This window comes from Spermophilus citellus, assembly GCF_964194105.1.
Source record: "Spermophilus citellus genome assembly, chromosome: 5".
Taxonomy (NCBI): Eukaryota; Metazoa; Chordata; class Mammalia; order Rodentia; family Sciuridae; genus Spermophilus; species Spermophilus citellus.
The window spans coordinates 43,029,325-43,047,124 of NC_138186.1; the positions used below are offsets into that span (position 1 = coordinate 43,029,325).

General features: G+C 40.8%; 1 protein-coding gene across 1 annotated transcript; it reads left to right on the forward strand.

The window, feature by feature from the left end:
- Positions 1 to 1,507: 1,507 nt before the first annotated feature.
- On the forward strand, positions 1,508 to 3,505 carry LOC308650320 (MAP/microtubule affinity-regulating kinase 3-like; the record flags this gene model as incomplete). Its single annotated transcript, XM_081296387.1, has 1 exon — positions 1,508 to 3,505. The coding sequence occupies one exon, from the start codon at positions 1,508 to 1,510 to the stop codon at positions 3,503 to 3,505; it is 1,998 nt and encodes a 665-aa protein (XP_081152513.1).
- Between the last annotated feature and the right edge of the window lie 14,295 nt (positions 3,506 to 17,800).

Consider the following 17,800-nt stretch of genomic DNA (forward strand, 5'->3'; position numbering starts at 1 on the left):
GAGACAAAGGGAAGTTTTAGCTGACAGGGAGAGGTAGAAGCTTATGACACTGCGTTAGGAATGTTGTATTAGGAATGAAAAGACATTATTTGAACATGAACCCAAATATTGGCAATTACTATGATGAAAATGATAGATAATATGACTTCAAATTTCTATAAGATAGCACATAGAAGAATGGTACTTGGTATACAGTATAGAAATCCACATACTAAAAATGGGCATACAGGAATGGACATAGCTGAGTAGATCCTGGAAACATAGTTTGATTTTGAGAATGACTCCGAAGTCTTAACTGGCCACATGTGTGACACATTTTGTTTCTTTACTGATATTAAAAAGCCAACATGTTCAGTACCTGAAGTAAATTAATAATCTCCTTTAAAGATACAGGTATTTGGCAGAAATGCAAGACAACTTTTACAAAGAAGAGAGGTGAAGCTAGTATTTGCATATTGCGGCCCCTACAATTATTGAATAAAGGAGGTTTGAAGACTTTTGAAAGACACTAGAGAAAAAAAGCAGATGAGCAATACACTAGAGCCTGGGTCCCTGACCTGTTACCAAAAACCTGGGCCTTGTCCCTGATGGCCATGCTATTGCTCCTCATTATTATGAGGAGAAGGTTTTGAGATCAAGGTAAAAGGAGGTTTATTGCTTTGCCAGCAAAGGGGAAACACAGGGGACTCCTGTGCCAGAAGATTTGATTCTGCCCATCAGGGAAAACAGAGGGTTTTTAAGGAGACTATTCAAAGGCTCCACTCCAGGTGTGCCCTGACCAGGGGTTCCCAGGTGCATCCTGATGGTGTGTTATGATTAACTAGTTTATCTGGGAGATCATCACTTCCTAGTTCTTCTGGTGACTTCTCCTTCCTGTGGAGAACAGATAACTCAAGGCAATCTTGTTCCCTGCCCCCAGGTGAGGGAGAGAGAAAGGGAGAAGGGGGAAAGAAAAACATTTCCCTTTTAAAATAAGCAGCCAGGGTTATATTCAAAAGGTAAAGTGGACCACTCTTACAACCCCAGTGCTTTCACCAATCAACTTCACCGTCCAAATTGAATTGTCAAGTGTGTTTATGTCCAGCTGAATATTTGTGGAAAAAAAATAGTTCTCTTTTTCATCAGGTCTTGACCCACAAACTGTCAAGTTCCTTAGACAGACCAAGCGCCTGGGTCCTTGGTCCACTTAGGGTGCATATGACCCCTCTTTATGCAGTCAGTACCTTTATGACTGCATTGACTGCCTAGGAGATAATAGAATGAGAATCCTAGAAATGAGTGGACCTAGAACCACTCCTCATTTGCCTTTTGGCCTTTGATGTTCCCAGAGCGAGTTTTTGAACTGGGCACGATATTTGTTGGTAAAAGGCAGTTGTGGCTGTTTTTTCCCCAACCCATCTCCAACTCTCTCCTTGTTTTCCCCCACCCCCTGTCCTTGCCTAGCCCTCACCTATCCTAAATTTTCCAGTGACACCCAGACCCATCGATCATCAACTTGGGTCAAACCATGCACCCCTCGCATGGAGCTAGACGGGCAGAAGACACCTCCCAGACCGGGCACTCTGGAGCACAGCGCCGAAAATCCACAGCTTCCTCTGCAGGTGAACAGCCTCGCATTGGAGATTATAGAGTCCTGAAAACCCTCGGCAAGGGGGCCTTCGCCAAAGTCGTGCTGGCCCGTCACGTCGTCACAGATAAAGAAGTGGCAATCAAGATCATCGATAAGAGACATCTGAAGCCACAAGTCCTCCAAAAGATGTACAGAGAGGTGAGAATCCTCAAGATGTTAGACCACCCACACATCCTGAAGCTCTATGAAGCTCTGGACTGCGAAAAAGCACTCTGTTTGGTCCTGGAGTACGCCAGTGGAGGGGAAGTTTTGGACTATCTGGCCAACAAAGGAAGGCTGCAGGAAGAGGAGGCAAGGTCTATATTCCGGCAGATCGTGTCTGCAGTCCAATATTGTCACCAAAAGCAGGTCGCCCACCGAGACCTGAAGGCGGAGAATCTGTTATTAGACGGGCACATGAACATCAAGCTAGCCGATTTTGGACTCAGCAACGAGTTTACACTTGGGTGTAAACTCGACACGTTTTGCGGCAGTCCGCCCTATGCAGCTCCAGAGCTCTTCCAGCGCATAGAGTATGATGGTCCAGAAGTGGATGTGTGGAGTCTTGGCGTGGTTCTGTACACCCTAGTCACCGGGTCGCTTCCTTTTGTTGGGCACAATGTCAGAGAAATCAGAGACAGGGTGCTACAAGGTAGATACCGAATCCCTCTGTACATGTCAACAGAATGTGAAGATCTGCTGAAACGCTTGCTGGTGCTCAATCCAACTAAGCGAAGCACCCTGGCCGAAATTATGGGAGACAGGTGGATCAACAGAGGCCTTGATGTCCTCCAACCCTTTGTTGGTCCAGGGGTGGCCGTCTCCCACAGAAACATCTCGTTGGCTAAGGTGCAGCCAAGCAGGGTCCTCAGAAAGAGCACCAGCTGGCCTCCTCAACGCAAAGTGCAGCGAAGCGTTTCCACTGAGAAGCAGACACAGTCCCTGGACCATGCTGGAACTGGGCCATATCCGACCAGCACTGCCCAGAGTCACCTCAGAGAACATCAAATGGCCTCCCAGAAATCCGGCGGCAGTGCTGTGGGAGGAAAGGGAATTTCTCCAGCCAGGCCCGTACCTGGGATCACCATCAGTCCCAAGGAGCTGGAGACTCCTGAATTCAAGAAAATGCCTGCTGCCTACAAGAGCAGCACACCATCTGGAGGGAGGACACTGTGGAGTAAGTATATCTGCCGCAAAACAACAAAAGCAGACACACGTTCAGTTAGCCGGAATGGTCAGAACAACAGCACCTTCCCTGCTCAGAGCCCTCCAGCGACTTCAACCCACAGTGTCCCAAGTACCTCCACCCGGGGCTGCATCTGCTTCCCCAGAGCCAGTGCCCTTCGTCGAATGTTCCACCGCCAGCCCCGGGAATGCCAAACTGCAACACGCGAAGGTCCTCTTGCCTCACCCAGCTGCTTCCATCCAGCTGAAGAATTGCCCCAGACTCCGAGAGGCACCACTTGTGGTTTTACATCTAAATTCACAAGAAGGCCTCCAGCTGAGTCTGAGAAGACCCTGAGATATAAGGGCTCAAGTCATCATGTCTCTGCTGAGCAGAGAAAGGAGAACCAACAAGCAAAACCTCGCTCCCTGCACTTCACCTGGAGCATGAAAATCACCAGTGCCATGGATCCCAGTGACATCATGAGGGAAATCCGCAGGGTGCTGGATGCCAACAACTGCCAGTATATGCACAAGACGCCCTTTCTGCTCTTCTGCATCCATGGAGATGGGTACACCGAGGAAGTGGTGCAGTGGGAGATGGAGGTATGTAAACTCCCCAGACTATCTCTCAACGGGGTCCGATTAAAGCCGATATCCAAGAAATCAAAGGCCTTCAAAAATACGGCTTCGAAAATTGCCAGTGAGCTCCAACTGGAACCCAGTCATTAGAACCAAAATGAAGCAGCAACACTGCTGCTTCTATATGTCCTCAGGACATATAGAATAACATCTAGGCAATTGTTGGGAGCAGTGACTAAATTAGGGTTTTCTCTAATTGTCCCGGGAGGTGATGCCCCTCGTGGGAATTCTTGATGCAAGGCGCTGGTCAAGACTGCCCAGTTACTTGGGTTAAGACCTGTTCCACCTAGGGAGGTATTCAGTTCTTGAACTTGTGGTTCAGGTGGCAGGGCTCAGCGGTGGAACGTTATGGGCAAAAGCTGCTACTCATAATTGGACTGGTCATACATATGACATTGGTTTTGATGGCTTTGTCCAAATTTTCTCACACACACACAAAAAAACCTTTTAAGGATAAAACTTGTGTAACAAACGTGTTGAGCTGGCTCCTGACCGTTGCACTCTACCAGAGTGTAATGGACACCAAGTTCCAGCTTTTTCACCCCTTGGATTTCTGTCTTTTCTCATCCCCCATGGCCCCTCATCTGGTTTCCTCAATCAACCACCCTGCAGGTGGCAGGAGATGGGACCCAAACAGGCTATTACACTGTGGAGTGCAATGACCACAAGCCATCTCAGTGTGATCAATGAAAGGGGTTTTGGGAGAAAGTTTGTGCAAAGCAAGCCCAACCAGGGTCATAAATAGGGGCAACCCGATTATGATGACCAGCTTGCTTTGATAAACTTCTAACTCCCACACCTGGCATCCAAACCTCATGGTCAAGAAGTGAAGAACTCCATGAGTGTCACAGAACCTCTGTTTGAACAGATGGTTCCCATAGCAACTGGGACGTCTCAAGGGGTGCTTTCCCACTGAGAGTTCCCAAGACAGCCTTTGGCTTTGTCACAGAACATTTCAAAAACACTAATCCGATGCTTCAGAGAGGCATTGTCATTTCCATCTTCCATCTTCTACATCATGACCTGAAAATCTGAGGTGAAGAACACCACACCTGGGAGTGGAGGCGGGTCTTTACTATGAATGCCCTAAAGTCATGGGACGCCGAAAAAGAAAAAGAAAAAAAAGAGAGAAAGCGGCATTTGAGACATGCCAATTCCTAACAGTACAGTGCTCCATCAATGGCTTTCATTAAAGAGGTACTCCATCTCTCCTTACATGCTCTCCATTGAATGATCCCAAGACAGCCATTGACTCTGTCACAGACCTGTAAAGAACCCTAATGCAGTTGCTGCTTCAGACAGGCATTGTCCTTTCCACCTTCCATCTTCTACATCATGACCTGAAGTTCTGAGGTAAAAAACACCACACCCGAGGTGGAAGCTGGCCTTACTATGAAAGACCTAAAAGTCATAGGATCCTGAAAAAGAAAGAATGACCCATTTGAGACCTGAAAATTCCTAACAGTTCAGTGCTCCATCAATGCCTTTCAGTTTACAGGTTATATGTCTCTTCTAACATGCTCTCCACTTCATGTTTTCAAGATAGACATTGCCTCTGTCACAGAAGATTTCAACAACATTAACCTAGCTGCTGCTTCAAACAGTCATTGTCATTTCCATCTTTCATCTTCAACAGCATGACAGTAAATTTGGGGGAAAATACTCCAAACCTGGGGTGCATTCTGCCTGTACGCTGAATGCCCTGAAGTCATGGAACCCCCAGAAGAAAAAAAGACCCATTGGAGACCTACCAATTCCTAACAGTTCAGTGCACCTTCATTGGCTGTCACTTCTGAGGTCATACATCTCTACTAACATGCTCTTCATTTAATGTTCCCAAGACAACCATTGACTGTCACAGAAATTCTCAGAACCCTAATGCAGTTGCTGCTCCACACAGGCATTGTCGTTTCCTTCTGCCATCTTCTACATCATGACACTGAAATCTGAGGAAAAGAACACCATGCCTGGGAGTGGATGCTGGCCTTTACTGTGAAAGACCTAAAGTCAGTGAAGAAAAGAAAGACCTGCTTTAGACCTGCCAATTCCTAACACTTCAGTGCTCTGCAATTGGCTATCACTTCTGAGGTAATTTCTCTCTGTGTTAACATGCTCTCCATTTACTATTGACAAGATAGGATTGCCTCTGTCACAGAACATTTCAAGAACCCTAATCAACTTGCTCCTTCAGACAGGCATTGTCATTTCCATCTTCCATCTTCTACATCATGACAGTGAAATCTGAGGAAAAGAACACCAAGACTGGGAGTGGAAGCTTGCCTGTACTGTGAATTCTCTAAAGTCATGAGACCCTGAGAAAGAGTAAAGGACCCCTGTAAGACATACAATTCCCAACAGTTCATTTCTGCAAAATGGCTTTCAGTTCAGAGGTAATCCATCTCTCCCAACATGCTCTCCATTTAATGTGCCCAAGACAGCCATTGCCTCTGTCACAGAACATTTCAAAAACCCTAATCCAGTTGCTGCTTCAGACAGGCATTGTTATTTCCATCTTCCAACTTCTACATTATGACAGTAAACTCTGAGGAATAGAATACCTCCACTGGACGTGGAAGCTTCCCATACTATGAATGCCCTAAAATCATGGAACACTGAAAAAGAAAGAAAGACCCACTTGAGACATGCAAATTCCTAACAGATCAGTGCTCCATAGTGGCTTTCAGTTCAGAGGTAATCCATCTCTCCGGATACACTCTCCATTTAATGTGCTCAAGAGAGCCACTGCCTCTGTCACAGAACATTTCAAGAACCCTAATCCAGTTGCTGCTTCAGAAGTCATTGTGTCAATTCCGCCTTCCATCTTCTACATCGTGACTGTAAAATCTGATGAAAAGATCACCACACCTTGGAGTTGAAGCCCTCCTTTACTATGAATGCCCTAAATTTATGCGACCCGGAAATCAAAAGAAAGAAAGACCTGCTTAAGACATGTAATATTCTAACAGTTCAGTGCTCCATCAATGGCTTTCACTTCAGAGGTAATCCATCTCTCCTAACTTGATCTCCCTTTAATGTGCCCAAGACAGCCATTGCCTCTGTCAAAGAACATTTCAAGAACCCTAATGCAGTTGGTACTTCACACAGGCATTGTTGTTTCCATCTTCCATCTTCTACATCATGACAGTAAAATCTGAGAAAAAGAACACCACGCCTGGGAGTGGAAGCTGGCCTGTACTATGAGTGCCCTAAACTCATGGGACACTAAAAAAAGAAAGAAAGACAGACCCATTTGAGACCTTCAAATTCCTAACACTACAGTGCTGCTCCATCAATGGCTTTCAGTTCAGGGGTAATCCATCTCTGTTCACATGCTCTCCATGGGATGTGCCCAAGACAGCCATTGCCTCTGTCACAAAACATTTCAATAACCCTAATCCAGTTGCTGCTTCACACAGGCATTGTTGTTTCCGTCTTCCATCTTCTACATCATGACTGTCAAATCTGAGGAAAAGGACACCATGCCTGGGAGTGGAAGCTTCCCATACTATGAAGGCTCTAAAGTGATGGGACACTGAAAAAGAAAGACCCACTTGAGACATGCAAATTCCTAGCAGATCAGTGCTCCATATGTGGCTTTCAATTGAGAGGTAATCCATCTCTCCTGATACACTCTTCACTTAATGTGCTCAAGAGAGCCATTGCCTCTGTCACAGAACTTTTGAAGAACCCTAATCCAGTTACTACTTCAGAAGTCATTGTGGTTTCCACCTTCCATCTTCTACATCATGACCTGAAAATCTGAGGAATAGAACACCATGCCTGGGAGTGAAAGCTGAACATTAGTATGAAAGACCCAAAAGTCATGGGACCCTGAAAGTGAAACAATGACTCATTTGAGACCTGAAAATACCTTACAGTTCAGTGCTCCATCAATGCCTTTCAGTTTAGAGTTTATATGTCTCTCCTAACATGCTTTCCATTTCATGTTCCCAAGATAGCCAATGCCTCTGTCACAGAAGATTTCAAGAATACTAGCCCAGCTGCTGCTTCAAACTGTCATTGCCATTTCCATCTTCCATCTTCTAGAGCATGACAGTGAAATTTGGGGGAAAATACTCCAAACCTGGGAGTGCATGCTGGCCTGTACTCTGAATGCCCTGAAGTCATGGAACCCCCAGAAGAAAGAAAGACCCATTGGAGACCTGCCAATTCCTAACAGTTCAGTGCACCTTCATTGGCTGTCACTTCTGAGGTCATACATCTCTACTAAATGCTCTTCATTTAAAGTTTCCAAGACAACCATTGACTGTCACAGAAATTCTCAGAACCCTAATGCAGTTGCTGCTCCACACAGGCATTGTCGTTTCCTTCTGCCATCTTCTACATCATGACACTGAAATCTGAAGAAAAGAACACCATGCCTGGGAGTGGATGCTGGCCTTTACTATGAAAGACCTAAGTCAGAGAAGAAAAGAAAGACCTACTTGAGACCTGCCAATTCCTAACACTTCAGTGCTCTGTAATTGGCTATCACTTCTAAGGTAATCTATCTCTCTTAACATGCTCTCCATTCACTGTTCCCAAGATAGCATTGCCTCTGTCACAGAACATTTCAAGAACCCTAATCCACTTGCTCCTTCAGACAGGCATTGTCGTTTCCATCTTCCATCTTCTACATCATGACAGTGAAATCTGAGGAAAATAACACCAAGCCTGGGAGTGGAAGCTGGCCTGTACTGTGAATGCCCTAAACTCACGAGACCCTGAAAAAGAGTGAAGGACCCCTGTAAGACATACAATTCCAAAAGGTTCATTGCTGCAAAAATGCCTTTCAGTTCAGAGGTAATCCTTCTCTCTTAATATGCTCTCCATTTACTATTCCCAAGACAGCCATTGCCTCTGTAACAGAACATTTCAAGAACCCCAATCCATAACACATGGTGTGCATGTGACCTTCAGCAAAGTTTCTCACTCAATGTATTTTGAGTGATCCTTTCACAAGTGGACCTGTCTCCCTTGACTTTGTTAGGAACACAATAGTGCATTTTAATGGTATGTTCTTTCTGATTGACACAATCTCTGTTCACACACATTCATACCATATTCATGACTACAGCCAAGCACTGTGATGAATTGGTAGCCATATTTTAATCGGTAGGTGACATAGCATACAAGCTTTCTATCATTTTGTTCCTAAATTCTTATATTTGAACATTAAATAGTACTCATAATTGTATTTTTTGTTCCATCAATCATAAACACTCATTTTATTCTCTGCTTTATAACATACAGGTATTAGTACTTTGGACTCTTCCTCAGAGTTCTTTCTTTTTTTTTTGAGAGAGAGAGAGAGAGAGAGAGAGAGAGAGAGAGAGAGAGAGAGAGAGAGAATTATTTATTTTTTAGTTTTCGGCGGACACAACATCTTTGTTTTTTTTTTAATGTGGTGCTGAGGATCGAACCCAGGCCGCACACATGTCAGGTGAGCATGCTACCACTTGAGCCACAACCCCAGCCCCCTCTGAGTTCTTTCAACTTCTGTTATTTGTATTTTATTTTTTACATTGTCAAGATTGGACAATTATCTAGTATATATTACATGGAAAAGAAAATCCATTAAATCTTAAATTAAGAGTATTTCCATTCTGCGTAAGTCATGATGGTTAAAAAAAATAGACCAACAAAGTTTCATGCATAATAACGATAGTCTTTCAGAACCGGAACATTTCGTCACTAAAAATCACCTGTCAAGAAACCTCAGAATATTCAATATGAGATGTACATATGTCCTTAAGATCTGAACACTGACACTGAGGCCAATCAGGTCAATCAAGTCAAGACAGCCAATCTTATTGGCTACCCATGTCAGGTAGGTGGTCTGACCTTATTTTCTATTAAACTCATGTTTCCACTGACTTCTTTGTGTACACACAGGTGTTCATGCTCTGCCTACGTGAATTTATACAGACAACATGCAATTCAGGTGTTGCTTGCTTCTTTAATCTTGTAAATGAGGAAAACTACTCACAATACTTATGATAACTATGATTTTGTAATTCCATTTCACTGAGTAGTGTCTTTTTTCTCTCTTTCTTTTCTTTCCCTTTTGGTACTGGAGATTGATCCCAGGTGTGATTTACCACTGGACTACATTCTCAGTCCTTTTTTAATTTTTATTTTTCAGACAGGGTCTCACTAAGATGTGAAGGTTAGCTTTCCACTTGTGATCCTTCTGTCTTGGTCTCCCAAGTGGCTGGGATTACAGGTGTGAGCCGCTGTACCTGGCATTTCATTTTCTTTCACTGGCTCAGTGGTTTCTTTTCCAATTCTCTCCCTTTTCCTCATCAATATTTGCCTTCAGTATATAATCTTTCCTTCAATTTGTCCTATTTCGTCTAATGCAGTTACGTTCAACAAAGTAGGATCATGATAAGAACAAAAATTCCAAGAGGTGTGTGGTGCACAACTATCATAACAGCTACTCGGGAGACTGAAGCAGGAGCATCAGAAGTTTGAGGCCAGCCTCAGCAATTTAAAGAGACCCTGACTCAGAAAATGAAAAAGGTTGGTGATGTAGCTCAGTGGTAGAGTGCTCCTGAGTTTAATCCCTAGTACCTAAAAAGTAAAGAAAATAATAGAGAAAACACAAGAATTTCTCTTGGGGAATCACAGAAACCCCAAGTTCCACATGTTAAAAACTAAATTCATCAAACAGAATCCAGCCTGTCTTCCCCATTTAAGGACACCCAATGCCAAGACCAAAACCCAGAAGGCTTCTTACTTCCCTTCTTTTGGACTCTGTCCTTCCTGCTGCAAAGTCTTATCTGCTGGGCCTCATAAAGACCAGTTGTATTGGGGCAGTTTTCTCTGTCCTCACTTCTGCTACCTCTGTTTGGTCCCAATGAAATTTTGAATTCTGTTACTGAAGAACTGTTCCCTCTTGATTCTTCTCCTTGCATACAGTCTTGCTCACCTTCACACACTTCTCCACTTCCAGTACGAACAATCTGTTTTATATTCAGATCCAGCAAAAATCAGTTTTTGCTTGAAAAACTTATATAATGCCTCAAATCCCTGACATGCTCTTTGTGGCCTTTCATTGTCTAGATTCTGTTTATGTCGTCAGCATAGTATCATAACACCCCTTCTCTAACTCTTACTTCAGTGACACTGAATGATCCCTGAGCCTCTAACATGACCTTTGTATTTGGCCCTTAGAGTTTTCCATATTGTGTCCCCTCTCACTGGAACATTCTTTGATCACTCTCCTCTCCTCGCCAACTTGTATATCTAGGTTCCCTATAGATGACAAACCCTTCCTGAACATCCTCTCAATTATCTTTCCAAAGACAATGTTGTAGTTACTTATCAGAATACCCATATCATGCTGACAGGATCTCTATATCTATTTTACCTTGAACTCTGCATTTCTCACAGAGATTATATCTTATTTGCTGCTTATTCTCAACACCTGTTACAGATAGTGACATTGCCTTGGATCTGTTTGCTAAGTGGATGAATGACAAGTCCTTTGTCATAGATTCCTTGATTCTCTCAGCATAATTGCAGTAGAACAGATGACTATCTCATGGGGTGATATAAGTACCATTTTTTTTAAAGCAATGGATTAATTAGATAACATCTTTAAGCTGCTCTTAGGGTTTGGAGAGAAATACATTTACTGTCATTGAACATTTGGAAGTAAACACTATGACATCAGCTTGGTCTAACCCTTTTCAAGCTACCAGTCTTCATCTATCACTTTCAAGAATTGCCACATGACTAAAAAAAAACCTCTCTTCTATATGCTTTAATTCTCTAGTTGCCTCAGTTGTAGGAAAAAAAAATGTCTCTTGTATTTTGGGCAGTATATATGATGATCTTCATAGTTATTCTAAGGCATATTACATGAGGATAAACTTGTTTCAACTATTTAAATTTAAATACAAAAACTCATTTGTTTTCTCTCAGAAATCTATGTGAAATCTTTCTGCAATCCACTTATTTAAAAAAAAAAACTTTCCAAAAGCAATATTGTCCTCTAATGCCCTAATTAACCTCTACAAACTGTATTTGTATTCCCTCTGCAGTGATTTCAAAATCTCTATGATCCCTGGAATGCTTTTTATATCAATGGGAGAGCTGGGTTCTACTGAAAGGTTTGGATTTATTGTCTAAGTTTTGCTTATCCAATTCTTCCATGGTACTATATCCATTGTTAAAAGCAAACACTTTCTTTTCTATACTTTATTCTTTGTTCTTTAAGATTTGTTCTACTTGTTTTCTAATAGCAAATCATTACAGTTTGAGGGAATTTTGGTTGAATTTCCCACATTTAAAAATTACTATGAAAATCATATTGTCAGACTAAAATTTGGCATAGAAATCAGCACAATAAGACTTTTAACATCTATGAGTCCTGCCTCCTTCACTGGTTAGATCAACTCTGACTGAACACAAGAATAATGGCAGGAAGAATCTGGGCCTTGGCAAGCTCCCTTCCCAAACTCACACTCAACCTAAGTAGTTTTACTTTTATTTGCTGTATATGTTGAACAGCTGAGTAAAGCCTTCATTTGGGAAAAAAATTAATGGAAAACTTTGCTACAAAATATTTTAAGATCTTTTACTTTAGAGCCTGGATAAGGCTTAGAGAAGATAGATAGAATATAAAGCTCCCTAAGGGCACCAATCCTTTTGGTTATATCTCCAATATGGCCTATTTGATATATAGTTGGCTAGTTTATCAACATTGTTCATCATACACAGAATCTCTAGGACAATTCCCATATATTATAAATGGACCCAAGGTTCATTCATTTCATACCTAAGACTGAGGAAGGCTGGTTTCTTTCATTGAGCATTCTGAAGGTGTGTGTGTGGGTGTGTGTGTGTGTGTGTGTGTGTGTGTGTGTGTGTTTGAGAGAACCTCAAATAAGCTGGACTTGGAGATTATTCTGTTTATCTGTACATTTTTAATATTCACTAAAATTTTTAAATATCTAAAATATGCAAGTACATGGCAGAAGCAAATCAGACCTTTTGTATTTCTGTTTCTTTCCAACAGTGCTCCTGCGGTGTTGTCACTTGAGGAAGACATTGCTTCGATTGCATATGACCATCATCTCTTCTCCAGTCTAGAATTAGTGGTACTATTCCTTTTGGGAAAATGGCCTTGCTGTACTCTATGGATTCTAGGGAAAAGGGTATCAATACAGCCCTCTGGAAACTCATGGACACTGAGTCACATGACCCTGTTAGCCAAACAAAACTACTACTATGGGATTTGTACTTCATTTAGAAAGAAATAAATTCTCTTCTCTTAGACTAGTGAGATGAGTTGAGCCTGAATAATTGCAGACCCTTCTTCGTCACCTGTAGGCTTTCTCAGCTTTCATCTGTGTGATAGAAGGATTGATTTATATATGCTCATGCTAGTATGCTTAGGTGGGAAGGAGTCTATCTCCCTGGCAGGATGCCTCTAGCATGACTCTACCCAGGAAAAAGGCAGTTACTACAGAGAAGTTTTGTTTCTGAGATGTTTTCAGTTTTAGTTTTCCCACTTCCAAGCACTGCCATCTCTTCTTGCTGCAGGAAAAGTTTGGAAACTAAAAGTAAATTTTATGACAGATTGCTCAGCAGTCTGTCCTGTGGTTGTTATAAAAACAAACATGTATTTAGTAGTTTTTTTACCTTTTAACTCTCTCTTGTTTGCAATATACAAATTATTCCAATATGCAATCTACAAATGTTCACTGTAAAATATATGCTTTTCCTGTAACCTCTTTTCTTGTACTGATGACATGGGTCTATCTTATAAGCTTCTGCATTAAAAAGAATTAAACCAATAATCCATTTAAGTCATTACAATTAAGCTACCTCCATATTTCTTCTGTGAAAACATGAGCATATAACTATCCTTAAAGTAGAATTTGTTTTCTTTTATTCTTCTGTAAGTTAGTTCCTATCATCTCAAATAATGTGTACTCCACAGACTCCTTTTCACTCCCTGAAAAGTAGAGTGGAAAAGATAATTTGAAATTAAGGAGTGTAGAGTGGAAATGATAAATTGGAGTTAAGGATCACAATAAAGTCTCTGCTAACACTTTGGTCCTTATTGCTCAACTTAACTGAGTCCTACTCCTATTAGATCTTAAAAGACTTCTATGGTTGAAAAAAAAAGAGCATCATTTTATCAGAGGACATTTCATTAATAATACAAATGAGCAAAGCTTGAAAATCTCTTTATTCTAGTTTATTTTTATTCTTAGTACTGAGAATTGAACACAGAGCCTTTTCCTGGGAAGGCAAGCATTTTACCCGCCAGCTAAATCCCAAGTCCTGAGAGTTTCTTCATTCTAAAGACACAATGGAAATACATAATTCCAATGTATAACTTCTCTAAATTTTATTTGCTTCTCTGTTGTTACAAGGGTAGACTCTCATAACCTGACTACCCGTGGCTACAAAGCCTGGCATCGTATGTTACTTCTGAATTGCTCCAACCCTGCAATAATTGACCACCTTCCTGACAAAGGGATGCTGCAAGCCTGAGCTAAAATGCATATTTAAGTCATATAAAATGTCAAAGGATTTTAGATTTATATGTGATATTGGAATCTAAATATCAGCTTTGGCATGTGATTTAGATTGAGAGGTTGTAACGTTTTTCTCCTACTGGCAAAGATTTCCCTGGGGATTTTATTTATTTTTATGTTTGTTTGAATTTGGTATATCAAAGTGCTTAACTATATTCACAAAGAATTATGTTTATACTTAAGCAAATAATTTAGCTCCTTATTATAAGTTGACATAACACTTGTTTGGAACAGAGTTCTGAAGATATTGTAATGTCCAAAAATGCTTGTAAATTATTTCCCTTGTTAATTTTCCAATGCAAATCTTTATTAACTATACTTATATAAGAGAACAACAATTCGAAAAAACAAAACAAAACAAAAAAAAAAAGGACACAATTAGAAATAGAGTGTTCATGCCCCTGGGGTGCAAGGGGTTTTCAGTCCCAAAGAAGGAACTTTGAGGATTCAACAGATAGGGTTTGGATATTTTATGACTCACGTGCTCCTTGGTGGTGGCAGGCCAGGATACAATAGAGGGCTGCACGGCATGTAGAAGCAGAAGAAAATATGGGGTAGGCTGCTTGCTCACTGCAGAGGTGAAGTTCTTCAGAAGTTTTATTAGTATATTCTTCTACTTTATAACCAAGGTCACTCTGCTTTATTCCTCACCTGAAGATTAGAGAGAAAGGAAACAACCAGTTGCTCCTCTCCATTTTCTTCCTTATCACATTCTTTGGAGTCCTTACCTCACTGCCAGGAACAATACCTTCCTAGGTACTGACTAGTGTTTACCCCACACAGAGATAGGAGATACAGGTAAAGAAAGAGCCAGCTCCTCACAATAAGAATAAGGATTCTTGCCAGATGTGGTGGCCTATGCCTGTAATCCCAGCAATTTTGGTTGAAGCAAGAGGATCTCAAGTTCAAGGCCAGCCTAGCAATTTAGGAGAGGTCCTATCTCAAAATAAAAACTAAAAAAAAAAAACAAAAAAACAAAAAAACTAGGAATATAGCTCAGTGGCTTAATGCCCCTGGGTTCACCCACAGTACTAGGAAAAAATTAAAAAGGGATTCTCACAAATCATGTAATTAACAGAAGAAATAATAAATCTTTCTTAAAAATATATATTTTGATTTTTAATCGACACAGCTAATTGTACATACTTATGAGACACAGGTGATATTTCAAGATGTGTATAAAAATGTGTAACAATGTGTCAGGATCATATCAATTTAATTGGCATATATCCTTAGGTATTTATCTGTCTGTGCTTGGAACATTCAAAATACTCTATTAGTTATTTGGTAATATTTAACTGCTGTCAAACATAGTTATTTACTATGCTATAGAACATTAGAAGTTACTCCTCTCATCCAACTGCACCCCTGTACTTCTCCTCAACCCTTCTTCTTCTAGTTCCTTCCCAGGCTCTGATTACCACAGTTCTATTCTCCAAGGAAGTAAACAACTTATCTTTGCCATCCAATATTGGAATGAGGCTGTTGTTATTGAAAACTTAACTGCTATATTTTCTGAGGTACTCACATATTACAGCAACTTAAGTTTCTACATTTTCATTAACTACTTCAAGGGTAAATGGAATGGCAAAAGAAGACTTGTCCCCACCCAAAGCTATGCCTACTTTTCATTAACAAATAAGAACTACTCAAATACCATTATCAGATATTCTTACCAATACTATACATTGCTTATTTAAAAGTCTTTGCAGGCCTATAATTATCATTATGTTCACATACATTGTGTTCAAAGTGTATAGTTTTTTTTCTAGCTCTCTAGACAAATATGCCAAGCAGCATATAGAATTGCACAATGAAAACTTCTTAAATGTACAAAACACAGTAAAATGTGAACAAATACCAAGAATATTTTAGCTTTAAGATGATTTTGAATTGAGAGAAAAAGGCCAATAGAACTAAGTTCTATATTACTTTCAGAAATCAAGATATCTCTGTGGTCTAAATGCATCTTACTAGGCAAATCAGAGTTAATGTTGGCATCCAAGAGGCACAGAATGAAATGCAAAAAAAAAAATTGATTTTGTCCATTAACTATATTAATAAAAAAGTAAAAATTGCTTATCAGATAACCTATCTCATAACTTCATGGATCATTAAAAGTATTGAGAGGCTTATCTGCAATATGGTTTTGAAGTTCTTTAACATACTCTTTACGGGGGAGAAAATGCAACATTTTTTCCCAGTGAATTCAAAACCATTTCTTCTATGTAATTCTAGATCAGGTTTTACATTTGGCTTTTGCTGAGAGGACTTATTGTGCCTTGGAGGCGTAGGCAATTTACAGAGGGCAAATTTGCCTTTCTTCATTGAAACTGTCCTTCCCAATCTCTTTCCAGTTTGGGGGTGTTGTGGTGGTGAAGATGGAAAATGCATCTCCACTTCTCTACTTCCCTGAGTTAGGAGCTGAATACCCTTGTTCATATCTTCCATCCACTTTTCTACTAAAACCCAGATTCCCATGTCATTGGTATATTGCCTTTAAGAAGTTTTTGAGGAAACATGATGATTAACAGTGAATGTTTGAAAGTTTCACTTTCCATGGTTGTTTTCAGCTATGAGAATATATGTAATCTCCAGTCAGTCTCTAAATAGAGCCATCAGAATGAGAAGTACAGAGACTACATGGTAAAAAGGGAGCATGGGAGAAGGCGTCTTGGTTTGTCCTGTTATTCGCTTTTGTGTGTGTGTGTGTGTGTGTGTGTGTGTGTGTGTGTGTGTGTTAGAGACAGTTTGGTAGGTGACTCCAGAGTTGTGGTACTCTGTTGCAAGATGATGGTGGGTAGGTGTCCACTCGATAGAGAACATGGATGCTCAACCTCCTGAGATTGAGACTTGGAAGCATTCCCCTTAGAGAGGGGTGGGCAGGGCCTGCTGTAACTCTCAATCTTAGCTTATTCCTCCTTTTAGATTTCTCTCCTGATGCAGTTAAAAAAGATGCCCACTCACATACTGATGTTGCTACTCCCAGAGCTGGAAATGCTACAGTGGTTTTCTTTGGAGTTGAGGTTCTAGGTTACTTAGTGTTTCCTCCATCCCATTTTTACACTTTTATTCCATAAAACTAATTTGAATCCTTTTATACTTTGAGAAAAGTAACTTCTATTAAAGATAAAATGACATGAAATAATATGTACCACAAGATCGGGTCCTCTCATGAAATATTGGAACATACATGAGTAATTGAAATTTTGAGGCAAGAGAGCATTTGGTAGCATTGATATAGAAGTAAGTTAGCTCAAGAAGAGCCTTCTGAATCAGACCTTGTAATTTGGAAGGATCTACTGTAAGTCATTGTAAATAAGAAGAAACTGAAGGTCCAAATGAATGGAGATGAATCAGAAGTAGCCAACATTTCCCAGACCTTTAGATGCTTATTTTACTCACTTTAACTTTATCTATGGAGGGACATGGTTAATAGGTGGTCTGTGACATTTCCTCAAGCTCCAGAAACACTCGAGGATTTGATGCTGAATTGAATCCTCCTGTGACAAATTCACAGAATGACAGAAGGACATCAGATCCATAATAATGGCACAAGCCTAGAGAGCATCTTTGCCTCATCCTTGGAATAGATAATTAGGTAAACTGTACTTTGCCAAACTGGCATAATGATGAGAAGTGTCTCTAGCAGGAAGTAGGAGGTAGCCATGTACCCTGAGGGGGCAATGTGACTGGAAGGCATAATGACAGGGAACTGTCATGCACCCTAAGGGAACAGTGAGGAAACTGAAGGTGAATGGCTTCCTTCAGCTGTGCACACCAGCCTTGTCTCTCCTGATGAAGTGTGTTTGGGGTTCCTAAGAGG